A 27,976-nucleotide genomic window follows, 5' to 3' on the forward strand; every position below is an offset into this window, starting at 1 on the left:
TGTATGTGTATTAACCCATTTAATCCTTAAAACAACAATGTAAGGTAGATAACTGTTACTCTCCCCATGTTGCAGATAGGGAAACCAAAGCACAGTGAGTTAAAGCAACTTACCCAAAGCCACATAGCTAGTGAGTGGCAGAGGCAAGGTTTGAATCCAGATAATCCCACGTTAGGACCAGGCTGCCATCATCTTTACCCAGTTCCCAGTTCACCTCCACATTCTGTAAGCAAATTCCAGTTGCTAGAGAGGTGTTCTCTATCGTGGGGCAGGAATGGGGCATCCAGTTTCCCCGTGGCCTGGGCAAAGTGTCTTTCAAAGCTATCTACCTGAATTAACCAATTTTGTAGTTACTGCAAACAATGTTTATCAATTAATTTCAAACTTTTTTAGCTTAAGATTTGTTGGAGAGGTTGTTAAAAAAAAAAAAAAAGGCAGATGCTCAGAACCCTCCCTGAGGGATGCTGATTCAGTAAGCATACCAGTCAGGCTTCAGTTGCAGGTAACAGAAGTCACTCTTGCTGCTTGAAGCCGAAAAGGATTTGATTCAAAGTCACAGAGAAGGGAAGCAAACATTTGGAGAGCAGGGTCATTGGGTGTAGCAGCCAGAGATGCTTCACTACTCTCCCTTGGTGCCTGGACCCATGAATTCTGGCAGCACCGTCATGGCTTACTACATTCTTTAGGACAGGACCTCAATATCACCAGGTGGTGTCTCCCAGCCGGTACTGTGCCTCAGCCTTCAATAGGTTATTTATTCTACCATCCAGAAGATCAGCTACTTCCGGGTTATGGGGAGCATTGTAAAACCAGAGAATCCTGGGGCGCCACTTCATTGACTTACTTCTTTTGCTGTAAGTGGATTCGTGATTAGAAGTAATGTTGGCTTTGAGTAAGTCACTTTAACTCACTGTACTTATTTACATGAATCTCCAATGCCAAATTCCATTTCATAGTTTCCTATAATCTGACAGTGGTTGTATTTCCAGATAAATACTTTAGTTAATAGTCATCCTGCTTGTTCCTGATGCTATTGAATGTCAAGAGAACTTACATATAACAGGGATTTTTATTTCAAAACTTGGAATGCAAGATGTAGTTCTTAAATATCTTAGGCATTAGGCATTTTTTTTTTAATTTAAAAAAAAATTTTTGTTTTTGACTGTCTTGGGTCTTTGTTGCTGCCCGTGGGCCTTCTCTAGTTGCATCGAGCGGGGGCTACTCTTCATTGAGGTGCGCAGGCTTCTCTATGCTATGGCTTCTCTTGTGGAGCACAGGCTCCAGGTGTGAGGGCTTCAGTAGTTGTGGGTGGTGGGCTTTAGAGCACAGGCTCAGTAGTTCTGGCGCCCGGGCTGAGTTGCTCCGCGGCATGTGGGATCTTCCCAGACCAGGGTTCAAACCCATGTCCCCTGCATCGGCAGGCAGATTCTTAACTACTGCGCCACCAGGGAAGCCCCGCATTAGGCATTTTTAAGTAAACAAAATTACAAAGAAGTGTTGCTGAACTTGATTACATAATTACCTCATTACGGGAAATAGTTATTTTGGTCAGTTCTGAAAAATATCAGTCCTTACAGGAATTAAACCAGAATAAAGTATATACTTGGACTCTTTACTGAGTATTGAAGGAGAAGCCAGGACTTGTTTTATATGATTACCTCAGGGTGAAACAGAAAAGATATTTAGTGCATCCTTTAAAAAACGATGTCACTTTAAAGTGACCCTTTCGCTTTCCCATCCTCTTAGCTCTGTCAATTAAATGATGTTGCCACTTATTAAACTTCTAGGCATCTTGGAAATTTTCAAAAATAAAAAAATCAATTTGTTTCAAACTCTGTGGAAGGCAATCCAGATTATTTATTTGTAGAAAATGACCTATGCGCATACCTTTGGCTTAGTAATTCCCCTTCTAGGAACTTATCTTACAGATATACTGCACATATGTAAGATGATGGATAAACAAGGTTACTCAGTGTAACAACAAAACATTGGAAACCACCTACCGGCTCACCCACTGGGGACTGATGAAATGAGTTATAATATAGCTATGGAAGAAAACATTATGAAGCTATGAAAACAAATGAGGAAGGTTATGTTTCTTACGCTGAGTAGTGGTGTTTTTATTCTTTATCTTAAGCTTATGTTATATTCTTTTGCATGTATTAGATATTTAGTAAAATTAAATTTAAAAAGCAAGTGAAAAAGTGCATTAAAAGAGAAAAAAATACGTATTTGTGCAGAATATCTGAAAGAATATCCAACATCCAAAACAAACTGGTAATGTTAGTGGCCTCTGGACAGGAGAACTGGGTGGCTGGTGTCAGAGGAGGGAGGGAAACTTCATCGTATATCCCTTTGTGTTTTTAAGAGTCGTGAGCCCCGTGAATATATTACTCATTAAAAATAAAAAATGTATAAACCACACCTTCCCTCACTCAAACGTTTACCCACATGACTTTTTTTTTTTAATAAACAAACACAGCTTTTAACAGGTACAGCCTCAGACGTTGTCTGTAGTGAAAGCTGCCTTGACCAGCAGCACAAAAAACCGGGATGTGTGGCGCACACTTACAGAGATTGCCGGCAGTGTTCACGTGACGAGAGACTGAGGAACGAGGAAGAATTCCCCAAATTGTTTTTCTATTATACTGCTCTTAGCCTTTTGTCCAGCTGTTCTAACCTTTGATTTGACTGCTGTGAATAAAGGTGAGACCTTTAAATGACTGGCTGACGAGCTGTTTGTGCACTGGTGAAGGGTGTTTCGGTGCCTTATATGGCTTTGAGCTGCAGTTTGGGTGCAGGAAGGCTCAGGAAGCATGAGCTCATGCAGAGAGAAAACCTTCTTAGTAGATGTCTCTAGATTTCTCTTAAGAATCTTAAAATTACCCCTTGCGGGAACCCATAGTGATAGCCAACATTTATTGGGCACTCATTTTGTAGCAGGCACTGGTCAAAGCTACTGATTGTGTATAAAATGATTAATCCTTGGACTTCTCTGGTGGCGCAGTGGTTAAGAATCCGCCTGCCAATGCAGGGGACACGGGTTCGAGCCCTGGTCTGGGAAGATCCCACATGCTGCGGAGCAACTAGGCCCGTGCGCCAGAACTACTGAGCCTGTGCTCTAGAGCCCGTGAGCCACAACTACTGAAGCCCGTGCACCTAGAGCCTGTGCTCCGCAACAAGAGAAGCCACCGCGATGAGAAGCCTGCGCGCCACAACAGTAACCCCTGCTCCCTGCAACTAGAGAAAGCCCGCGTGCAGCAACGAAGACCCAATGCAGCCAAAATTAAATAAATAAATAAATTTATTTAAAAAAAAAGAAAAGATTAATCCTTACAACAGCCTTATGAAGTAGAGATTATTATTATCTCTGTTTCCCAGATGAGGAAACACGTGTGGACAATGATTCCAAAGGAGCACAGTTACTACTCAAACGAACTCCAGAATTACTAGCCCCTAAGATGACAGTCCAGTCACATTGGAATAAATCCAAAGGCGAAATTGGGGCACTGCTTCTCAAGCTGGTCTCGGGGCTGAGATGCTGGGTGGATTATAAAAGTGAGAGCCTAGGGAAGTAATGGGGTGGCCTGTCTTTGGAATGTGGGGTGTCTTTACTGCATGAGAGCCTCAAACCTCAAGATGAGATTCAGGGCTTAATCTTGTAGGAAAAAAAGGGGCCAGGGGGGCAAGCTCTTAAACAGGGGAGAGATGTAGGGAAACTAGCATCTTGTAGGGTGTCCTTGAGCTGTGATTGTCAGGTGGGGGCTGGCAGAGGGGAGACCAGAGGGAAGAGGCCTCCGCATGCAAACAGATGGGGGTCAGGACTATGGAGACCGTCATGGAAATGGGAGGAAGGATGGGTCTGGGAGATTTTGTTTTGAGGATTTGGTTGGGCTCACACCAGTTGAAGGTTGATGAGGAAACAAGGAGATAAGAGCATGCTTAAGATGCTCTATCATGCAGGGGTGCATAGAGGAGATGCTTCATCACACTTTTACGTTCGGGTGCGTTTAATGCATCCGCCACATACTCTGCTCAGGGCTTCCCGAGTCTCGCATTTGTCCGCCAAAACAGTTCTTCTAGAAGGTGTAGCAGATGTTGTCAATCCCTCCCTCCCCTATAGTGCCCATCTCCCCTTACTCTTCCTCACCTGAGTGAAGCCCTTGTGCATCCGTGAAGGGCTTTCCCTGGTCCTAATGCACTTGGCCCTGGCTCAGGCAGGCTGGAAGCAGGGAGGACTTAACACGCCCAGAGCAGCCTTCAGCTGCTGATGTGCTGGAGCTGGTGGGTAAATGCTTCTGCTTTTTTTCTCCTCAAAGGGTAGAGCTCTGAGTGGGGTGCTGCACCCTCTCCCAGGCGTCCCCAGCAGGGTCGAGCCCCCCCCAGCCACTCAACACCTGCTCAGCAACCTGCTTTCTTGCCTCTCCTGACTCACTTCCCCACTCCTTGCTGTGCTTCTTGGGATCCCCCGTCTCAAGGTCTGCTTTCCCAGCCTAAGGCAGTTGACAGGTGATACTAGCTAGGCCCAGAGAGGTTATTTCACTTCTTCAAGCTTACAAATCCAGTGTGTAGGAAATCTAGGATTTTAATTCAGCTCTTCTAAACCCAGTGGGCTCCTGAGGTTATTTTCTGCTAACCATGTTTTTTATCTGCTGTAACAACTCCCTGAGTCTTTTTACATGTCTGGCTTTCCTACTAGAGTCTGGCCAGTTAGGCTCCAGTATAAACTAATAAACGGCAGAAACTATGGTCCCGATCATTTTGTAACCAAGATCAACAAGAACAGTGACTTGCACACACAGATGCTTAGTGAGGATTTGTTGAAAGGAAGAGACGGAGCGAGAGGAAGGCAGAGGCAAAGGCAGGCGGGTGCACGACAGTGGAGCTAGGACGAGTCTCCAGGCATCCTGGCTTGGGCCCTGAGGGCGACTTGCCTCGAAGGAGACCACGGTGAGAGGGTCAAAAGCAGAAGACCCAGAGGAGGCACAGCGGCGAGCAGAAAAATTGGTGGAGAACTAAAAAAATACTTTTTCTGGAAATCACTTATGAGGAAAGATAAACCTAACGAAATAGTCCTTTTCAGTGCCTGTAAGGGGAGTTTTTTTTTAAATTTATTTTTTGTTTTTAATATGAGATGAGTAATCTTAGCTTTGTAGGAAAAGCATAAGATGGGTTCTCACCCAAGAGTAAGCTCTACAAATCAGATACTCCAGGGCAGTATTTTTCAAACTGTGCTTTACAAGGCAGTAGGACTTCTAAGGATCTCTCAAGAAGAGGTTAGTAGATCATAAAAATTGATTAATACTTACTGAACTTTAATTAGACCATGGGCCAAGCACTAGGCTATGTCTTGGACTGCATTATGGCATTTAATCCTCCCAGTTACCCTTTGGTAGGTACTGCTATCATCCCTGCCTCACAGATGAGGAAGCTGATGCTCAAAGCGGTCACCCAGCTAGTAAGTGAACCAGGTGGGATTTAGCCCCCGGGTTATTTGACTCTGGAGCCCATGACCTTCACAGGCAAGGCTGTAGGTACCCTCCTCCCCACCCCTTGGCCAACCACTCTCCCTCCACCAGAACTGAAGCTCAGGTTTTGACACGTGGACAGCAAGCTGGGGAATGGGAACTACACTGTTGGTCAGGGGTTTGGAGAGAGTGCATTAAAATGTGCCACACTTTGCCTTCTCTAGAAGTCTTGGAGCTTTGCTTTCCCACTGTGCAGGGGATTTTTTTTTTTTTTTTTTTTTTTTTGCGGTACAGGGGCCTCTCACTGTTGTGGCCTCTCTCGTTGCGGAGCACAGGCTCCGGACGCGCAGGCTCAGCGGCCATGGCTCACAGGCCCAGCCGCTCCGCGGCACGTGGGATCTTCCCGGACTGGGGCACGAACCCGTGTCCCCTGCATCGGCAGGCGGACTCTCAACCACTGCGCCACCAGGGAAGCCCCAGGGGAGTTTTTAAAATGCATTTTGATGAATGCATTCTGCTCTCTTGGTACACAAGGGGGAGCATTGAGCACAGGAATGGGAATAACATTGCTACAGGGAGTGAGTTCTTGCTCTTTACCAGAAAGAGTTTCTCTCTCTTTCTCTTTCTCTCTCAATAGGACTTCCTAAGAACAAAACCAGTTTTCTGCCTAATCACAATACTATTATCATCATGTCCAAGAAGTTAATATTGATGAAACCGTATTATCTAATACATTGTCTATATTCAGATTTCCCCGAATATTGCCAAGATGTCCTTTATTGCTTTTTCTTTTATTTTGATCCAGAATCAATTTTGTATTTTCTTAATATTAGATCATGGTCATTTTTCTGAAATATTTTGGTACAAAATGTTCATAATTTTCACTGGCTATTTACTATCCCATGAAGCTGATTTGTCATGATTTATTAATAAATTTCTCTTTGGTTATTCCTGTTATAAGCATAACATGGTGTTAAGCGGGGCTTTTCCTTTCTCAGTTGTGACTCAGGCACCAATTCAATAGAGATCAGATTGCAAAGTGAGAGTGAGACTAATAATCATATATGGCATTCAGCAAGTGTCACAGGTCAGGTTCCTCGGAAAAGCCTCCTGATGGAGATTTTTGTACAGGAGGTTTATTGAAGAGTGTTTGGGGATCAACACCTATGGAGGAATAAAGGAAGTAGCGCTGGAAGAAGGAATAGTTGAACTTTGATGCAGTAACTACAAAGGCCTCAGCTGGCCCTCTGCTAGCTCTGGAGCCGAGATGGTCTTGCAGAATTGTTCCCTATTGGGGCAAGGAGATTGGGTCTTTTTACCTCTACACAGACCAGTCATTGGATGCAGATTGCCCCTGGGAAGTGGCCATGACCTTGGGTAAGATAGCTAGCTTAGACCAATTTTCAAAAAGACTCAGAGTGGCAGTGAGGGCCTCAGTCCTGTGGGGAGATCTGGGCAGAGACCACAGCATCCACTACACCAGGGGAATTCTCGTGGACCTGTCGTCTAAGTCCTGGATCCCTGCAGCCAGACTGAATACACTAGTGGGCGTGTGGAAATGGGCGGAGGGTGGAGAGATGCTATTGGAGAGAGCATTGCATGTTGGGACTCCTCCCTCCCTCCCCAGGGGAAAGGCCTGGACGCTACCTCCTTACCTGAAAGTGTGTGATGGGGGCTTCCTCAGGACCACATATTGAGCTTGAGATTTTTTTTTCTACTGTTGGGGGAAAAGAGAAGTGGCTAGACTGGCCTGTGGCAGCAGGACACAGAGGGTGGTGTTTGGTTTTGCCCTCCCAGGGTTTGTTGGGGCAAAGGATGAGAGAGTGTTTCCTAGGACTCAAATGTGAGTCACTTGGGAGAGAGAGTACTAGGCTAGAGCTATTTTTAAAAATATATTTTAAAAAAGTCCTCTAAGACTCACAAGAAGTTGCAAAAATAAAACAGAGAGTTCCTGTGTGCCCTTCACCCAGCTTTCCCCAATGATAACATCTTATATAACCATAGTGCATTTTCAAAACTAGGGAATTGACATTGACATTGGTACAGTGTCTTGGTTTTTATCATTTTTTACATTCATGTGTGTATGTATTACTATGAAATTTTATCACATGTATAGATTTGTAGATTTATGTAATTACCACCATAGTCAGGATACATAGTTGCCCTATAACTAGGAAGAAACTCCCTCACACTCCATCTTTGCAGTTAGACCCTCCAGTGGACCCTATTCCCTGGCAATGACTAATCTCTTCTCCATCACTATAACTTTATCATTTTCAAGAGTGTTACATAGTAGAATCATGCAGTGTGTAACCTTTTGAGATTGGCTTTTTTCACTCAGCAGAAATAACAGCCTTGAGTTCCAGCCATGCTGTTGCACGTATCAATAGTTCATTCTTTTTTATAGCTTAGTAGTATTTAATCGTATACCTATATACAGTTTATCCAGTCCCAGTGGGAGTCATTTTAAGTCCTGCCCAGCATACTTTCTGGGAGGGTGAGAGGAAATCAAATGATGAAGTCTGAATGGAGAGGATTGCCAGGGAGCCTGGGGCAGAGGGGGTGGTGGCAGCTGAGAGGGAATGCTTCTCCTTTGTCCTGAGAATTAAAACTGGAGCGGTCCCCAGAGATGCGGATCTCCAGAGATCCCATGAAAAGTGCACAAGCAAAAGGCAGTTTTTTATAGCTTCGAAGCCCAGAGAGCACGAAGTTGGCTTACGATGGTGCCAGTCAGAAGCCAATTAAAGTATTTCCAGGCATAACCATTTCCCTCTACACCATTGGTACTTTGACATGGGATCCAGAACAGCAGCTAGTGAGTGGGGGAGGGAATGTGAAAGAGTCATGGAAGAGAGCAGAAATTGCATATGAGACCCCCTTTCCCCCTTCCCCCCGCCCCCCGACACCTCTCACTGAACAGCTGGCTCTAGCTGGGAAGGGGGGGGGGAAGCGTTGGGATGAAACTGAATTGTTGATTAATATAATGACCTGACACATGGAATTACTCTATTAAGACCATGTTTGTGACTTGATGTGACATCAGACTGTCATTACTTGGAAGTGACCAGAGCAGGCAGGGTCCTGCAATAGTTGTCGTCTGGAGTCAAGGACAAGCCCCTTTTTTCCTCCTAATGGCATTCCCCCTCGAATAAATTTTTGGAGGGATGGTGGGAGAAAAACAAAGTATGTTTTGATTATGTCCACCAGCAGTTACATAAATAACTTGGAAATAAACATCTTTTATACATAAGCCTTTTTTTTCTTTTATAGTATACTTTGAGCAGATTCCTGGAAATGGGGTTAATAGGTTAAAGGGCATGAATATTTCTGTGATTCTCAAAACATATTGCCAAGTTACTTTTCTAAAGGTTTGTACCAATTTACCTTCCCACCAGATAATGCGTGAAAGTATCATAAGATTGTTAGTATAATGGGGTTTACATGCTATTTCATGTTTGGAATAATTTTTAAAGTGCTTTTGTAATATGACACTTTTTGCATTAGGTGTTTTATCAATCTCTTTAAACTTGACATTAATATCTTGAATGCAGAATATTGTTAAGGGTCTGATTTAATAAGTTGATTACTGGCTATTCACATTCAGCTTCCAGGGGATTCCCTGGCGTACTTAGAAGAAGACCAAATCCTGTAGGATTTGTGGGCAAGAAAGAAAGGGAGAGGTGAAGCCCAGATGATCAGTGAATACAAGAGACAGGTTCAACAGCCATGAGTGAGAGGTAAACAAATGAAGCAAGGGACCAGGAGCAAGGAGATGGCCATGAGGTCAAGAGGTGAAGTGGAAATGGACCTTGGGAGACAAAGATTCTAGCACAGGCCCCAAACAAGGAAATACGCCTTCCCCCCAACCCCCAAATATCAATGAATTCAAAATTTATTTTTTTAAAAAAACCATAACATTTACTATCTTAACCATTTTAAGTATACAGTTCAGTAGTGTTCAGTATATTCACACTGATGTGAAATAGATTTGTAGAACCTTTTCATCTTGCAAAATGGACATTTTTACCCATTGAAGAAAAACACCCTTTTCCTTTCTCTCCCCAGCCCCTGGTAGCCACCATTTATTGTTTCTATGAGTTTGACTACTTTAGATACCTGATATAAGTGGAATCATGCTGTATTTGTCTTCTTTTGTGACTGGCTTATTTCACTTAGCATAGTGCCCTTGAGGTTCATCCATGTTGTATAGCACTTGACAGGATCTCCCTCCTTTTTAAGTCTGAATAATATTCCATTGTATGTATGTACCACATTTTGTTCATCCATTCATCTATCAATTGATATTTGGGTTGCTTCCATCTTTGGCTATTGTGAATAGTGCTAAAGCATGGGTGTGCAAATACCTCTTCAAGAACCTGATTTCAATTCTTTTTTTTTAAAATTTCAATTCTTTTGAATATATATCCAGATGTAGGTTGCTGGGTCACATGGTAGTTCTATTTTTAATTTTTTGAGGACCTGCCGTAACTGTTTTTTATGGTGTTTTACATGTTTTTTACCGTTTACAATCCCACCAACAGTGCACAAGTGTTCCAATTTCTCCTCATTCTCACCAACACTTGTTATTTTCTGTTTTTTTTTTTTAATAGTAGCCATCCTAATGGGTGTGAGGTGGTACCTCTCTATGATTTTGACTTGCATTTCCCTTAAGATTAGTGATGTTAAGCATCTTTTCATATGCTTGTTGGCTGTTGGCATATCATCTTTGGAGAAATGTTTATTCAAGTCCTTTGCTCATTTTAAAATCAGGTTATTTGATTTTTTGTTGAGTTGTAGGAGTTCTTTATATATTCTGGATATTAACTCCTTATCAGATTCATGATTTGCAAACATTTTCTCTCATTCCATAGGTTGGCTTTTAACTCTATTGATTGTGTCTTTTCATGCACAAAATTTTAAAGTTTGATGTAATCCCATTTGTCTACTTTTGCTTTTGTTGCCTGTGCTTTTGCTGTCATATCCAAGAAATCATTGCCAAGTCCAATGTCATAAAGCTTTTTCCCTGTGTTTTCTCCTAGGAGTTTTACAGTTTTAGATTTTTGAGTCTTTAATCCATTTTTAGTTAGTTTTTGTGTATGCTGTAAGATAAGGTTCTAACTTCATTCTTTTCCCTTTGGATGTCTAGTTTTCCCAACACCATTTGTTGAAGAGACTGTTCTTTCCCCTTTGATATTAGCAACCTTGTCAAAAATCATCAATTGTTATTATTTTTTAATCAATGGAAAAATAATAACAAGATCACGGAATTCTTCTTTTGTGACGTATATTTGGGACATATAGTGACTATTTGAATGAGGTGGAGAGGTCCAAATAAAAAACATAAAAATGTGAATAAAACTTTGAGACTGTTGGATGGGGACCTTGTAACACCTTTTCTTAAGATGTCATCAGTGCCAACGGGCAGCAGTTGATTGATAAACTAATTAATTCACCAAATAAGTGATTATTGAGTGCCTACTATACAGACACTAACCAGGCCAAGGGAATACAGGTGTATATAGGAGACAAGTCCCTGCTATGTGTGTTTCTGTGTAGGATCTCATTTTCTGTTAGCAGCATCAACAAAAATGTGTGTGCTGGCCCTACCTCTGCAAGGAATTTGGAGAGGTAAAAGAGACTGTGAGATGCTGTCCATGCTGTGAAGGGCCTGTGTGAGCTTATTCTTACCGTGGCCCCAGATACCCTTCATGTCCACTGCTCTTTGCTAAGGATTAATACCTGATGAGATGGACCCATTTTGTAGCTTGGAGAATGAAAGGGATGAGGGCTTAAAGGCTGGGGCTTACGTCCAGATGTCTGAAGGAGTCTGTGTTCCATCTGAAGCTGCTCTCCGTACGACTATTTCTCAGGGTCTCCCCAGACGTATCCCACTCTGGTTGAAACCAAAGGTTCATTTCAATAACCTAAGTGCTCCATTCAAGAAACACAGAAAAGAGGGTAATGTCCCTTTTCTGTTCTACAGTTCAGTTTAGGATACCACGACATTGAATTAGTTGTTGTGCCTCTTTAGTTTCCAGTAGTCTGTGACAGTTTCTCAATCTTTCTTTGTTTTTCATGACCTTGACAGTTTTGAGGAGAACTGGGTATGTATTTTGTAGAGTGTTGGGCCCAGTCACTTTTAAAAAAAATTTTATTGGCTTATAGTTGATTTACAATGTTATAATCATTTTTAATGCATTATTTTGTGGTCTTCCTAGAGCCCAGAGTTAAAGCACTTCTCAAGTTATTCATAAAGGTAGTTTTCTAGGTTGGATAGACCTGAATGGACCCTTGTAACTCATACAATAATTTTAAAAATCCATTGCCCAGAAGGGAAAACTGCAGGTATGAGTCACCCTGACAGAGTCCAGCATTGGCCAGGTTTATATCTTTTTGGTTTTACATTATAGCCGATCTGTTAGGGTCTTGGAAGGAAAATCTAAGATACACTCAGCCAGGATTTTGAAGACAATTTAATGAAGGGACTGTTAACCCAGGTGAGTCAGTGTCTTAGCTTGAGCTTCTATAAAAATATCATAGATTAAGTGACTGAAAGTACAGATGTTTATTTCTCACAGTTCTGGAGGCTGGAAGTCTAAGACCAGAGCCTTGGTGAGGGCTCTTTTCCTGGCTTGCAGATGACTGCCCTCTTTCTCCTCGCATAGAGGCGGATGAAAGCTCTGGTCTCCCTCTCTCTCTTTTTTTAAAAAATACTTATTTATTTATTTTGGTCGTGCCGGGTCTTAGTTGCGGCACATGGGATCTTTGTTGCGGCATGCAGTATCTTTTAGTTGCAGCATGCAGACTTCTTAGTTGCGGCATGCAGACTCTTAGTTGCAGCATGCATGTGTGATCTAGTTCCCTGACCAGGGATCAAACCCGGACCCCCTGCATTGGGAGCACAGAGCCTTACCCACTGGACCACCAGGGAAGTCCCTGTGGTCTTTCTTTCTCTGCTTAAAAGGGCACTTATCCCACTATGGGGACCCCACCCTCATGACCTAATCTACGCCTAATTACCTCCCAAATGTCCCACCTCCAAATATCATCACATTGTGGGTTAGAGCTTCAACATATGAAATTCGGGGGGTGGGGGGACAGAAGCAAGCAGCTCATAATAGGCAGGGATAAAAGGAACCAATAGGGGTGTTGAAGCTCTCAGGGACTGGCAGCAGAGGGAAGCTGTTCCACACCAAGGCCTGAAGGAGCAGGGAAGGAAATTGTATCATGGATCTCAGAGCTGCAGATGGCAGTTGTGAGTTGGGCAGGGGCCCAGCAGGAGCTGTAGTAGTAGAGATATGAAGACATTGCCAGAACATTGAGGCAGGAGAGAGCAGGAAATATCCAACCTTCCATGTCCTTTCCTCCAGTTCCCAGTTGTTGTCACCCTTTGTCCAAACCCAACCAGAAGCTAAGGGCAAAGGAGCCTGGACATTGCAGTCCTTCATAATCAGCCCCTCCAGGCCACACAGAAGGGTAGGGAATGGAGGAGAGTGCATGTAAATGGTGAATAGCCAGCACAGATACTTAAAAGTGTACCTATGTTGACTCTATCCATTTATTTAGTAATGCAAACTTTTGGAGGGCAGAAACACGACCTTTTTGTAAACTAAGCAATTGTATACATTTCCTAGGGCTGCATGCATAACAAAGTATCACAAACTCTGTGGCTTAAAATAACAAACACAAATTCTAACAGTTCTGGAAGCTCGAAGTCTGAAATCAAGGTGTCATCAGGGCCACGCTCCCTCTGAAACGGGTAGGGGAGAATCCTTTCTTGGCTTTTCTAGCTTCTGATGGTTACATTCCTTGGCTTGTAGATGCATCATTCTAGTCTCTGTCTCCAAGGTCACATTGTCCTCTCCCTGTGTGTTTCTGCTTCCTCTTCTTCTAAGGAGACTAGCCATATTGGGTTAAGGGCCACCCTACTCCAGTATGACCCCATCTTTTTAAAAAAAAAAAATTTTTTTTAATAGTTTATGATGAGCAAATGTTACTGTTTTCTTTGTTGTTTTTTTTTAAATTAATTTTTATTGGAGTATAGTTGCTTTACAATGTTGTGTTAGTTTCTGCTGTACAGCAAAGTGAATCAGTTACATGTATACGTATATCCCCTCTTTTTTGGATTTTCTTCCCATTTAGGTCACCACAGAGCACTGAGTAGAGTTCCCTGTGCTATATAGTAGGTTCTCATTAGTTATCTATTTTATACATAGTAGTGTATATATGTCAATCCCAATCTCACAGTTAATCCCCCCCACCCCCAGTATCCATAAGTTTGTTCTCTACATCTGTGTTTCTATTTCTGCTTTGCAAATAAGTTCATCTGTACCATTTTTCTAGATTCCACATATAAGCAATATTATACGATATTTGTTTTTCTCTTTGTGACTTACTTCACTCTGTATGACAGTCTCTGGGTCTCTCCATGTCTCTGCAAATGTCGCCATTTTGTTCCTTTTTATGGCTGAGTAATATTCCATTGTATATATGTACCACATCTTCTTTATCCATTCTTCTGTTGATGGACATTTAGGTTGCTTCCATGTCCTGGGTATTGTAAATAGTGCTGCAGTGAACATTGGGGTGCATGTATCTTTTTGAATTATGGTTTTCTCTGGGTATATGCCCAGGAGTGGGATTGTTGGGTCATATGGTAGTTCTATTTTTAGTTTTTTGAGGAACCTCCAAGTATGACCTCATCTTTCTTATTTTTATTTTTTCTGACCTCATCTTAAATAAACTAGTTACATCTTACGTGACTCTATTTCCAAACAAGGTCAAATTCTGAAGTTGTGAATGGACATGAGTTCAGGGGGACACCTCACTACACTACTGAAATTCTTTTTTTTTTCAGTTGAGGAGAAGGAGGCAGAACAAATAACTTGTCTAGGTCACAGAAAGTGGTTGAGCTGAGTTTGGAAGCATATTTTTAACTATTAATTAGCCAAAATGTCTTCCTCCTTCCCCTCTGCCTGCCCCCTTACCAGCCACCAACCCCGTACTTTCATTACTTATTTTCTCATTCAAGGACAATTTGGATGTTAGTTGACCTTAATTTCAGTGGACAAAAATGACTGGGTTTGTTGGCTATTGGGTGGAGGGATGTGTGGGGAAAAGAAAAACCTCTCAGCCTCCTTGAGATTTACTTTTCTTTTTGTTTGTAAAATAGCAAAAATGAAACCTATCTCATTTAGTGGTTGTGAGCATTAAATAAAACCAATTTGTGAGAAAGTGCTTGGCAGAGTCTTCCAAAGTGTGCATGCAACCCTGAGGAATTTTATAGACAAAATTTCAGAGAGTAAAGAGGACATTATTCATGCATGGTGTTAATTAATTTATATTCTTGAATTTCTGCATTGTTGACATGCCTTCAAGTCTTAGACAAATGAACAAGAAACAGAAATAGTGTAGCACAGATCTTCAGCATTGCCTATAAGTTTAGGTTGCTATTTAGCGTCTTTCAAACAGTAAGTAATTTACTTTCATCCTCTGTGCTAGGTTATAGCAAAAGTTGACGTCATATCTCTTGCTATTTACCAGCAAAATTACTTTGGTCATGTTGCTTAGCTTTATGATCTTGCGTTGTAAAGGTTAAAAGGAAACACACACACACAGAGGAAGGAACACATACAAGGTCCTACTACAACTCCTGGTACATTAAAGGTGATCAGAAATTGAAAGTTAAAAAAATTTTTTATCACATTATTATTACTATTAGTGTTATTAATATCATTGATATGCACAGGAATCGAGTTATAGATACTTGGCTAATGAACTTTTTTTTAACTTTTAAAAATTTTGAACTAATTTTAGACTTAAAGAAAAGTTACAAAAATAGTACAGAGAATTCCTATATATGCTTCACTAGCTTTCCCTAATGTTAACATCTTAACTAACCACAGTATGATGATCAAAACCAGGAAATTAAGATTGATATAATACGATTAAGTAAATTACAGATCTTACTTGAAATTGCTTGTTTTCCTGTTTAACTTTCCAATTTCCTATAGCGATCCAGTGAATTTATGAGACGAGACTAGCTTAGTCTTCTGTAATGTAGTTTTTTATTGTGTTTCATGATCTCGACACTTTTGAAAAGAACTTACCGGTTACTTTGTGGAATGTCCTTCAATTTGGGTTTGTGTTTTCTTTGATTAAACTGAGGTAATGCAGTTTCGGCAAGGATACCTCAGAAGTAATGTTACATCTTCCACCATGTACCATATCAGGAGGTACATGATGCCAATATATTTTATAACTGGTGTTGCTAACCTTGACCTCTTGGTTAAAGTGGTACTTGTCAGGTTTCTCCATTTTAAGTTACTGTTTTACCTTTTGTAGCTAACAAATATCTTGGGGAGATACTTTGAGATTATGAATATATCCTATTTCTCATACTTTTGCACACTCGTTCTAGCATCTATGGAGGATTCTTGCCAGCAACAGTTACTAATGTGGTATTTGCTTACTGGAGATTTTCTATTTCCTTCATGCCTATGTTTATTAATTGGAATTCCTCTCTAGGGAAGAGTTGTTCCTTCTCCCCCACTTATTTATATTAGAATGAGCTTATACACATTTTATTTTATGGGTTATAATCTGATACTGTCATTATTAATTTTGTTGCTCAAATTGTTCCAGCTTTGGCCACTAGGAGCATAATCAGGCTGGCTCCCGTATCCTTTCAACATGCTCTATCATTTGTTTGTACCTTCTTACGTTATGGCACTTCCTTCTTTTTCTAAGCTCATCTTGCATTTTCCTTGCCCCAACCCTGGAATCAACCTTTTTTCTGAAAAGCACTAGTTCCTTCTATTGGAGGATGAATTTAGAAACCATGATCTTGGTGGTGGGTGTGCTCATTGCTACTGGGGTGTCATTGTTTCTAGGTCCTCTCAGTGGACAGAGCTAGGAAATATGTATATGTATACTAAACACGCACATCTACATTTATTTCAGTATGAATCTGTATAAATATGAAAAGCCATAATGAATATTTTCATTCTAAAGTAAATGCATGAGTATGTGTAAGGTACGCTTCAATTCGTCTCCCCCAAATAAGGAGAACATGACAGTATTGCTTGTTTACTTGTAATAAACAGTCAGTAGTACTTGTTTACTTTAAGTTTTGAATTTTTTTTTTTCTTTTTTTTGCGGTACGCGGGCCTCTCACCGCTGTGGCCTCTCCCGTTGCGGACCACAGGCTCCGGACGCGCAGGCTCAGCGGCCATGGCTCACGGGCCCAGCCGCTCTGCGGCATGTGGGATCCTCCCGGACCGGGGCACGAACCCGCACCACATGCATCGGCAGGCAGACTCTCAACCACTGCGCCACCAGGGAAGCCCTACTTTCAGTTTTATGTTATGATTCACATAGCTGAGGTTATTAGAGAAGAGACCTAACCTCAGAGAATTCTGAAAACAGAAAAAAAAAATCATAGAGGTATCCAATTCGTGTTTCCTAAACTGGTATTCCATGGGGTACTGTTTTGGGAGGTGTTAATAGGCTCATCAGGATAAAAGGGCTCTGTGGTCCCCTGAATTTGGGAAACTTGTCACGGTAGATCCCCCCCACACTTGTGTAACACTGCTCAGGGATTATTAAAGGAGTTTTTTAAAAAAAATATGTTTTCCAGAAAACTCATATTTTATAAACAAAATATCAGACAAACTTTATAGAAGCAGAAGATATAAAAGAAGAAGAAAACGTCAAATTTATATGCAATTTTTGTTGTATAAATTTATTTGAGACTAAATGTTGGTCTGCACAATAACGTGAAATTTTTAAAGTAAGTGTGACCACATTCCTTGTTAAGAGAAGCTGCTATAAGGTACGTCTTCAGATGGCTTTTCAAATCTATGGGGAAAATGACATTTGCTTCAACAGGGGCAGATATATTCTTTAGAAAAAAGGTGTTCTCCACTCCTGCTTATGGAAATACAGCTCAACAGAACTTATGGGAAAACTAACAAAGACAAAATATCCTGTTTCAAAGTAGTCATTTTGTGGATGAAGGTAGAAACCTACAATCTTTCCCCCCAAGAGCATTTCCTTTTTAAACCTTCTATTTTTAACCTGATGGTGGGATTCATGGCTAATGCTTATGAGATCTGCGTCTAGACAGTTGAGAAAAACAGGAAATGAGTTACATTGTTGTAGCTTAAGATAATTTAACCTTTTGTCTTCTAGCTCCAAGCTGTGCCTGCTTTTAAAAAAAAAAAAAGAACATTCCTTCTCTCCTGAGAATTTCAGGGCATTTAGGGAACTATAATAATCCAAGGCCTCTTCAGGGAGCAGAGATAGCTATTTTGGTGGAAAAGGAAATGAGACATGGGTTTACTGGGCTTGGCCTATGAAATGAACACAGCCATTTGGAGGAACATGTTGCTCTCTTCTGAATTCTGAGTGTGTGCTCACAGCTGTCTCGGATGGTGTGCTTCTAAAGGACGGGAACTCAGCCTGGCTAACCCAGTCTCCCTGTGTGCTGGTCGCATCGTGTGATGCTGTAGGACATACAGTGTCCCCCAGAAGAGCAAGTTAAGAAGCAGCAGCTGGCATCTATAGAATGCTTTCTATGTGCCAGGCACTGAACTAAGCACATTCACATACATGATCTTGTTTAATTCTCTCAATGACCCTAACAAGGTGTGGCTATTACTATTACCCCCATTTTACCCATGAAGAAATGGAAGCACAGAGAAGTTAAGGAACTTTGCAAGAGTAGCAAACCTGGCATTTGAACCCAAATCAATATGATTCTAGAACCTATGTTCTTAGTTGGTATGATATACTGTAGTAGTTTTGAAGATTAAATGAGATGATGTATATAATAAATTTATCATGGTTTCTGGCCCATAATAGGCATCGTAACTAATTCCTGCTATTATTTACACGTATAAGTAAAATAATACTATTCTTCTTTACAAGTAGATGATGACAGGGGACTTCCCTGGTGGTCCAGTGGTTAAGACTCCATGCTTCCAATGCAGCGGGTGCGTGTTCGATCCCTGGTCAGGGAACTAAGATCATGCGTGCCCCGTGGCGCGGCCAGAAAAACAACAGCAGCGACAACAACAAAACAACAGGGCTCGCTGCACTGAGAGGCAGGAACCGGAGCCTCGTGGCCATGAGTCCATTTGGCAGTTCGGAATTCTTTAATAGAAGAAATGTACAATAACTCGATGTTGGAGAAGATGAGCACTCTGTTTTGTGGCCATTAAGTCCACAGATGCGCACTGGTTGATAGCAGAGGAGAGGCACCAAGTTACACTTGACCTTAAAGCAACAGGATGGTCGGAATTAAGTGAGAGAGATGCTATCTACAAAGAGTTCTCTTTCAGAAATTTTAATCAGGGAACACAGCACTTATCTCCTTATGCTGGTCATCTAGTCACACAGTGGGTCACACACATCACTGGTCCACCCCCTTCCTCCCGTGTGAGGAAGCCAAGTCTGAGAAGTAACTATCGAAGGCATTTGGCTTTATGTCCTGAGTTGCCCTACAAACAGAGAAGATGAATCATCACCTGGAGTGGTTCAATGTGTACAACAAGGTCCTGATAACTCTCACATCACATGACTGTGGTTGACTGACCAAAAGAGATGTGAAACTGGCCAAGTTTTTATTGAAAAAGGCAGCTGCTTCTGTGTGATTTCTTCCAAAACACATGTAAAATCTTATATACACATCTAGCTGCAATGTATTTTGAAGGCAATTTACATGAACAAATTAAGTTGTAAATTTAGTTCACCTTTTGAACTATCACATTTTGTAAAATCAGTGCTTAAATAAAAATTATTTAAACTTGAAAAAAAGAAACCCAACAAAAAACAAGTAGATGATGACACTCACCCTCACCCTTCTCCTTGTAAGATACACAGTGCATAGTGCTTCTAAGTAGCTGTTGAATCGAGTGAATTGAATAGTGATTTTATTGAATGTATTTATTACCTGCAACATTATAGTGGGGCTGGAGATACAATGATGGCATCAGCTGTGCAGGTTAGAGAGTCTGTAAACAAGTAAAGGAAACTGGCTCACACAGCAATAAAGTCTACAATTGGCTTTATTAACCATTGCTTCTTAGAGTCTAAGAAATGGCTGTATACCACACACAACAAGTATTACATTAAGGGTCTGCTTTGTCACACTCAAAGATGTTAGGGATACAGTATTAGGTAAGACATAATCCTTGTGCTCATGGATTTACAATCTAGTAGAGAATACATGAAAAGACAAACAGGGAGTTCCCCGGTGGTCCAGTGGTTAAGACTCCACACTCCCAATGCAGGGGGCCCAGGTTCAATCTCTGCTCAGGGAACTAGATCCCGCATGCTGCAACTAAAGAGCCTGCATGCCAGAACGAAGATCCCACACGTGGCAGTGGAGGTCCTGCGTGCTGCAACTAAGACCCGGCCCAGCCAGATAAATAAATAAATATTAAAAAAAAGACAAGCAAGTGAAATCATTACAAATTGTAATAGGCGCCACCAAGGAAATAATCAAAGGGTTGAAATATAGAATAATGGAGTTGGGATGGGGGAGGAAGGTCAGACCCTACTTTGCATGGGGAACTAAAGGAAGGCTTCCTTAAGTAGGTGACATTTAAGCCCTGCTGATAAGAAAGAGCCTAGGAAGAAGAGACAATACAAAGGCTTTCAGGTGGGGAAATAACTTGACAAGTTCAAGGGCTTGACGGAGAGTGAGTGTGGCTGGAGTATAACAAGGAGAGTGGGATGAGATGAGGCTAGAAAGATAGGTGGGACAGATCATGGAGGGCCTTACCAGCCCTTGGTAAGAAATTAGGTTTTATTCTAAGTGTAGCGGAAGCCCACCAAAGGGTGCTAAATAGACACGTGACATGATCTGATTCGCTGCTGCGTGGAGAATGAGCTAGACAGGATGACAGTGCCGTTGGGACCAAGGATCCCTTCTAGGGTGGAGGATGGACACTCAGAGACAGAAAAAGAAGTGCGACGGTGGAAGCAGAGGTCAAGGAGTTGTGGGGCTAAGAGCCTAGGAAAGCAGGCAGCCTCTGGAAACTGGAAAAGGCAAAGGAGTGGATTCTCCCTTAGAGCCTCCAGGAGGGACCATTGCTGCCAACCCATTCTAGACTTGTGACCTACAGAACTGTAAAATAATAATTTGTGTTGCTTTACGACTCTAGGGTTGTGGTAATTAGTTACAACAGGGAGGTGTTGGCAGGAATAAATAGTCCGCCTTCCACCCTGCCTCTGCCTCCAGATCTCTGTCTTCCTTCCATTGGCCGGATCTAACTAGAAGCCACAGGCAAGGGATTCACAGATGCCGTTCGCACGGGTCAGCCTTTCAGGTGACAAAGAGGATGGAGAGGAGTGGGGAGTGGATTTGGAGCAGCAAATGGAAAATATCCAGCCCAGTGCAGGTTGTCAAGCTGAGTGGTTTGCTCCTAATCTGGAGCTTATAATAAAGTAGGACGTTTGGCATATTGCCCTTGCTTATCTCAGTCCTCTCTTTTTTGAGTTCTCTCTGGCGTAGCCTTCAAAAACTTCTTTGGTTTTGCCTCATATCTTTATACTGCAGATAGATGATGTCAATGCACCTGTTTCTAATATCTGATTCGCCCCTCAGTGGGATGCAGCAAGTTTCCAAAGCAAATGATGTGAATTAAAAGTTAGTCCAGGGCTTCCCTGGTGGCGCAGTGGTTAAGAATCTGCCTGCCAATGTAGGGCACACGGGTTCAAGCCCTGGTCCGGGAAGATCCCACATGCCGCGGAGCAACTAAGCCCATGCGCCACAACTACTGAGCCTGTGCTCTAGAGACTGCGAGCCACAACTCCTGAGCCCACGTGCCACAACTACTGAAGCCTGTGCGCCTAGAGCCCGTGCTCCGCAATGAGAAGCCACTGCAATGAGAAGCCCGTGCACCGCAAGGAAGAGTAGCCCCCGCTCGCCACAGCTAGAGAAAGCCCGCGCGCAGCAACGAAGACCCAATGTAGCCAAAAATAAATAAATAAATGAATAATAAATAAATTAATTTTTTTAAAAAAAGAGTGAAAGTCCCCTTTCACTGCTCTCTTCTGGGTCCATCGAAATCACGCTCCCCCACCCCCGTTCCCCCCATCCCGAGGTAGCCATTGTTAATAGTCTGGGTGATGCATTACAAATTTTATTATATATGTTTTCAAGCCTACTGCTGTGGGCTGAATTGTGTCCCCCCCTGAAATTCACATGTTGAAGCCCTCACCCCCAACATGACTGTATTCGGAGATAGGGTCTTTAGGAGGAAACTAAGGTTAAATGAGGTCAAGTGTCTGTCATCCGAGGCCACAGTGAGAAGATGGGTGTCTGCAAGTCTGGAAGAGAGCACTCACCAGAAACTGGACCCTACCAGACCTTGATCTCGGACCTTCCAGGCTCTGGAAATGTGAACAAATTAATTTTTGTTGTTAAAGGCCCCAGACTGTGTTATTTTGTTATGGCAGCCTGAGACTAAGACACCTACCTAAAATCAGAAGAAGTGGCAAAAAGAATCTTCATTTACCTATTATTCAGATTTGACAATTATCTATTGAATGATTATAAACAGGGAAGTGCTATGATTAGATAATGTGTTCTAGAAAGATCTCTTGGGCAGTAAGGTAGATATGTTGGAGGGGTTCAGGCTGGAGATGGGGAGAGAAGTTAAGCACCTCTTGTAAATTTCCAGGCAAACGATGCTGAGGGCCCTAGTCAGGGGGAAGGCAGTGCAGAAGGAGAGGAGGGGCTGACCAGGGAGAGATTTAAAAGTAGACTTGATGGGCTACATGTGTTTCAATCATGAGTCTGTGTTTCATTATATCTAAGATGCTGTGGATTGTAAGATGCAGCCTGAATTCAAAGATATGAAAAATGTTAATCTTAGGATTGATGAAATGCAGTAGAATTGAAAGCTGGGACCACCAACCCCCCATGGGAACAGTGAACACGAGCTCATAATTTAGTGTGTAAAAGAGAAACAAGATTTCGGTATCTGGAATCCTGATGCATAGTGTGGATTAATGAACTTTTTTTTTTTTAATACTTCTCAAGTTGAACTCTTTTCTTGCTGTTCTTGATTAAAGAACATGTTTGAGGGGTGGGTTTTGTGGCTAGGAACTTTATAGGAGCCTCTCAATTTTAACAAAATGCTACCCAGATGAGATGATGTCATTTACAATGCTACAGCCGTGCTCAGTTTTGGGGCAGCCAAATTCTGTTTATTTAATAAAAAAGGATGTTTTGAATGGTGGTGCTATTTCATGGAGCTTTTCATGGAGCTTTCTTAGGCTTCCAGACAGAGTTTGGATCCCACAGGCAGATGGAGCTATAACCCATGTTTTCTCTCTGCAGTGACAGGCCTGCAAGCCTGTAATTACAGAGTACCGGCATCTCTTGTTTTTGGAGCTGGGATGGTTATATAAACATGGAGAGCAAGCCCAGCTTGTCCAGGCTGCGTTCTGAGGACCTGAAATTCCCCTTTGGAGGGCTTGGCACCCAAATCACAACAGGCACCTGGCCGAGGGGCAGCATGCAGCTTTCTGCAGCGGAGCCAGAGGCAGTGTTGACAGGTCAGCATGCCAGGAGGGGTCCCAGCCATATCGACCAGCAAACTCATGTCTGCATTCACAGGACACCATGATAATTTTTGCCTTTTCAAATTTAAAATTGGATTAAAAATTTGTGCGAATGTTTTTAAAGAGTGCAGAGCCAGACTTTTTTCATTGCAAGTTATTTTAGGACTACATTTTATCGGTTGCTGTTTTGGAAAAAGTACTTTCGCCTTTGCATTCTTGGAAGTGCCCAGCAAAATCGGCCAGTCTTAACTCCTATGTTACACAGTGAGTGCGGGTTCTGAATTTAGACAGCCTAGGTTTGAATTCCAGTTCCACCGTGTGTACTTGGGCAAGCTGCTCATCCTCTTTTGCCTCAGTTCTCTCTATAAAATGGGAATAATAAGTAGTACCTGTTTCATAGAACTGTTGAGATTAATCAACCATTTAGCACGCTTAGGACAGTGCCTTGCTATTCAGTATAAAAGTAACAATAATAACTACAGTATTGACTACTAACAAGTGTTCAACTTACTCTGTGCCAGGCACTTTTCTACATACAATAGCTCATTTAATCCAACCAACCGTCCTATGAGGTAGGTGCTGTCACTGTTCCTGTTTTATAGATGACGAAATTGAAACACAGAAAAGTCTATTCAATATAAATATTCTTGTGTCTCTGCTGAACCTCATGTATACCTGGTTGTAGAATATTAAAATTATTGGTTTGTATGCCGGCTCTCCCCCATAAGTATGTGGGCTCCTCAAATATGATGACCCTAGCTGTCTTTTTTGACTCAATAGACCTAGTACCAGGCATACAGTAGGCGATAATATTGAATACATTGGAAGTGGTTTAATGGGAAGTGTCACTTTGGGGCATCAACATGAAAATACATATTCTTTCAATATTGGCTCCCAACTGTTTTATGTGGCTCTTTCTGAGGCTTCATGGGAACAGCTTCCTTGATGACCTTTAGGGCAAATTCTGCAGCTTTTCAGTTCCTGCTGGTTATTAGCAGTTTCAGTCCAGTCCTGAGCCTCAGCCTGGTTTATGTGATAACGTCTCTCTCAGACTCCCTCCGTAGCTCCCCTCCCTGCCAGTGCAGGCGAGGCTGTGGCTGCAGCGGCTGCTTGTTTCCTTGTGGCTGTTTCTCCTCCTGGAGCTTAGGTGGGGGGTAGGAGGGTGGAAATGGGGAGTAGACAGAGATTTCACCTTACTTAGCAGTCCAAGACGAGGTTTCCATCCTCTCTACACCGGTTGTTGCTATATCTCCAGCTGATTTGCGGTCGGTCCTCTCTGGGGCAGGTGCCCAAAGCTGGGGCTCCCGTGGCGTGTGACGCAGAGGAGATGGCTCAAGCCCAGCTACCTTCGTAGTGTCCACTCCACCCAGGGGAAACTTGCATACCCTTGTATGCTGCTGGGGACATGGCAAGGTGCCTCGCTGCCCTTTCATCTCCCAGGCCAGTGTCCTCTCCAAGTCTCCCTCTCCCTGCCCAGTAAACAGTTGCAAGCCTGTTGCCCAAGCAGCCATCTGTAGGGGAATGAAATGCCAGTCTTCCAGATCACTGGAACTCCTGGGCTTTATGAATGATTCTCCTGGAGTCCCTGCTGTGATGTAGGGGAGGGGATAGGCTCTTTCCATGAACACTGTCCTCCCTTCTCTTCACTCCTCCTATTACACTGATTCAGAGGATGGAGGGAGTCGAGTTGATTTTGGCCTCTCCATAAGCCCTTCAGGTTGGTGGCTGGCTCCAGCTCTTGAACTTAGATGTCAGGATACTTGGCACCATTTGTCCTCTGCACTGGGTTTTATCCCAGGTTCTGGGACTTCATTGCAGGATTGTTCACAATAGCCAAGACACGGAAGCAGACTAAGTGTCCATCAACATATGAATGGATAAAGAATATGTGATATATAAATATATACAGGGGGCTTCCCTGGTGGCGCAGTGGTTGAGAGTCCGCCTGCCGATGCAGGGGACACGGGTTCGTGCCCCGGTCCGGGAAGATCCCACATGCCGTGGAGCGGCTGGGCCTGTGAGCCATGGCCGCTGAGCCTGCGCGTCCGGAGCCTGTGCTCCGCAACGGGAGAGGCCACAACAGTGAGAGGCCCACATACCGCAAAAAAAAAAAAAAAAAAAAAAAAAAAAAAATATATATATATATACATATATAATATATATTACATATGAAATATACATTTTAATATAATATATTTAAAAATATGTAATGGAATATTATTCAGCCACGAAAAAGAAGGAAATCTTGCCATTGGTGACAACATGGATGGACCTTGAGGGCATTATGCTAAGTAAAATAAGTAGACAGAAAAAGACAAATGCTCTGTGATCTCACTTATGTGGAATCTAAAAAAGCCAAACTCATAGTAACACATGGGCTGGGAGGTGGAGGAAATGGGGAGCTGTTGGTCAAAGGGTACAAACTTTCAGTTATAAGATGAATAAGTTCTGGGGATCTAATTACAGCCTCGTGACTCTAGTTAACAATGTATTATATACTTGAAAGTTGCTCGGAGAGTAGATCTTAAATGTTTTCACCACAGACACCAAAAAATGGTAATTAAGTGAGATGATTAACTTAATTGTGGTATCATTTAGCAATATATGTGTGTATCAATTCATCATGTTGTTTTACCTTAACCTTACATAATGTTATATGTTAATTATATCTCAGAAAAGCTGGGAAAAAACCAAAACAAAAGTAGGGGCACTTCCAACTTAAAAAAAATCTTCCAGGGATAATATAGGAGACAAAACACTTTATGTCATTAGTGATTCTGTGAAATAGACCACAAAGTTTAATGTGTTTCTTTAATGTATGTCCCTTCACACCTGTACCTATGACTCTGTGAACTGTGTTCAGAAATTAAAGAGTGACTAGAGTTTTTTCCTCAGTTATATGCCCAGGCAACTGCTCTTTGAGTTAAGGAATGTGGCCCCTATGAGAAGTACTTGAAAAAAACAGTTGTCCCCTGAACTAGGAAGTGAGGTAACCTGTGATAGTTAAACTAGTTAAAATTAACTCATAATGGGAAAAAAAAACCCACAACAAAGTTCTGGGACAAGAGATACTCAACATCCTGTTACTATAATTAGCAAATTACAGAGTAGGGTCCTGTTTTCAGCAGATAATTAGCATTTCTAACCCTTAGTTGTCTCACCTGTAAATGGGGGGATACGCCTTAGGAAGGTGGTAGAAGCGGGACCAGATCACATCTTGAGATCTCTGTTATGTTTAATGTCCTTAAATCTATGAAGTTCGTGCTTTTAGGGTTGCCTGAATTCAGGGTTTCTCCCATCTCTGTTTTTTTCAAGTTAAAATTATATTAATTAGGCACAAAAAATAATGAAATAATGCCATTTGCAGCAACATGGATGGACCTAGAGATTATCATACTAAGTGAAGTAAGTCAGAAAGAGAAAGACAAATATCACATAATATCACTTTTGATAATACAACTGAACTTATTTACAAAACAGAAACAGACTCACAGACATAGAAAATAAGCTTATGGTTACCAAAGAAGAAGCAGTGGGGAAGTATAAATTAGGAGTATGGGATTAACAGTTGCACACCACTATACATAAAATAGATAAACCACAAGGATTTACTGTACAGCACAGGGAACTATATATTTCAATATCTTGTAATAACCTGTAATAGAAAAGAACCTGAAAAAGAATATATATCTATATATATTTATATGCATAACTGAATCACTTTGCTGTACACCTGAAACTAACACAATATTGTAAATCAATTATAGTTCAAAAAAAAATTGCACTCATGTCGAAGCACTTCAGAGTTGTGAAATGCCCGACCTAGATAGAGGGGCGCATCCTAACTGGGAGAGGGGAAGAGGGGACTGTGTTCGTACATAGGAGGGAAACAGATGCAGGGCTGTGCTCTGTATATAATCTCTTCCCATCTACTAGGGGCAGGGCTATGAACACAAGCCAAGAAGTCTTTCAGTTATTTGCTGGCAAGTTTTCCTCTAAAAGAAAGACCATTTGGATGGCAAGGCTAATGAGGGTTTGGCCTGGAGACCCCGGGGCACCTGATGCAGGAAATAAGTATTTCACAAAGACCCTTCACAAGATATCGTACTAGCTGCTGTGTGGGAAAGACAGCTGTAGAGTCATAAAAGGGCACCAGGTTTAGGATCAGATCTGAGCTTAAAACCTACCTCTGTGGTTTAGTAACTGTGTGTTGAGAGTGTGTGATAGTAAATGTTTAAAAATCAGCTCTCTCTCAAAAAAAGAAAAAGCTCTGATTTGTAGCTCTTGCTGATTTCTGAGGTATAAATATCCCCACTATGGCTGATTTTAAGTTACCAACATGCCACTGAATGTGAGGTTGGAAAAAGATGAATCCATTCAGCTCAGCTGTCATGAGCCAGCTCCAGCCTGCCGCACTATGTGATACTGAACACATCATATAATTTCTCTGAGCATCCCCAGTTTCAACATTTGTAAAGTGATGATAATACTTGTATCTACCTTACAGGGTTGCTATGGCAGTTAAAAATGTATTTGAAAGCATTTGGGAAAGAGTAGGATTCAATTTATTATTGATGTTGCATCTGGGCTTCCTTTATTTCTTATTACCTTGGAGTTTATAAAATTTAAAGGACTTTCACCCAAGAAAAATTCTAACTGATGGAGAGTGTATGTGGGAGTTGGGAGGGGATGGAGAGAGTGTTGAAGAAAAAACAAGAAATAAAACAAAAAGACAAAATAACATAGTTTCCTCTGAACTATTATATGATTTCCTAAAATCACAAAAGGCTATATGAGCTAAAAGGGACCTAGAGACTAGCTAATCCAACCCACCTGCCTGTTAAAGATGAGGAAACTGAGTCAGAGAACAGAAGTGACTTCCCTGAGGTTCAGCCCTGCTGTGACAGCCCTGAGTAGAAGCTGAGTCTGCT

At 41.9% G+C, this 27,976-nt stretch overlaps 1 protein-coding gene across 3 annotated transcripts in view; it reads left to right on the forward strand.

The window, feature by feature from the left end:
* The window catches only part of WDYHV1 (WDYHV motif containing 1), an 80,152-nt gene that overhangs the window by 25,782 nt on the left and 26,394 nt on the right, over positions 1-27,976 (forward strand). Inside the window, exon 6 of one of the 3 annotated variants that reach the window (XM_032609431.1) lies at positions 2,483-2,689. The exons of the other annotated variants lie outside the window; for them this stretch is intronic. Within the exon in view, the coding sequence (XP_032465322.1) occupies positions 2,483-2,517 (35 nt within the window). The 3' untranslated portion in view covers positions 2,518-2,689. Of the gene's footprint in view, positions 1-2,482; positions 2,690-27,976 lie in introns of those variants that run through there. 3 annotated transcript variants of the gene reach the window in all.

The sequence above is a fragment of the Phocoena sinus genome, chromosome 17 (genome assembly GCF_008692025.1).
Source record: "Phocoena sinus isolate mPhoSin1 chromosome 17, mPhoSin1.pri, whole genome shotgun sequence".
Classification (NCBI taxonomy): domain Eukaryota; kingdom Metazoa; phylum Chordata; class Mammalia; order Artiodactyla; family Phocoenidae; genus Phocoena; species Phocoena sinus.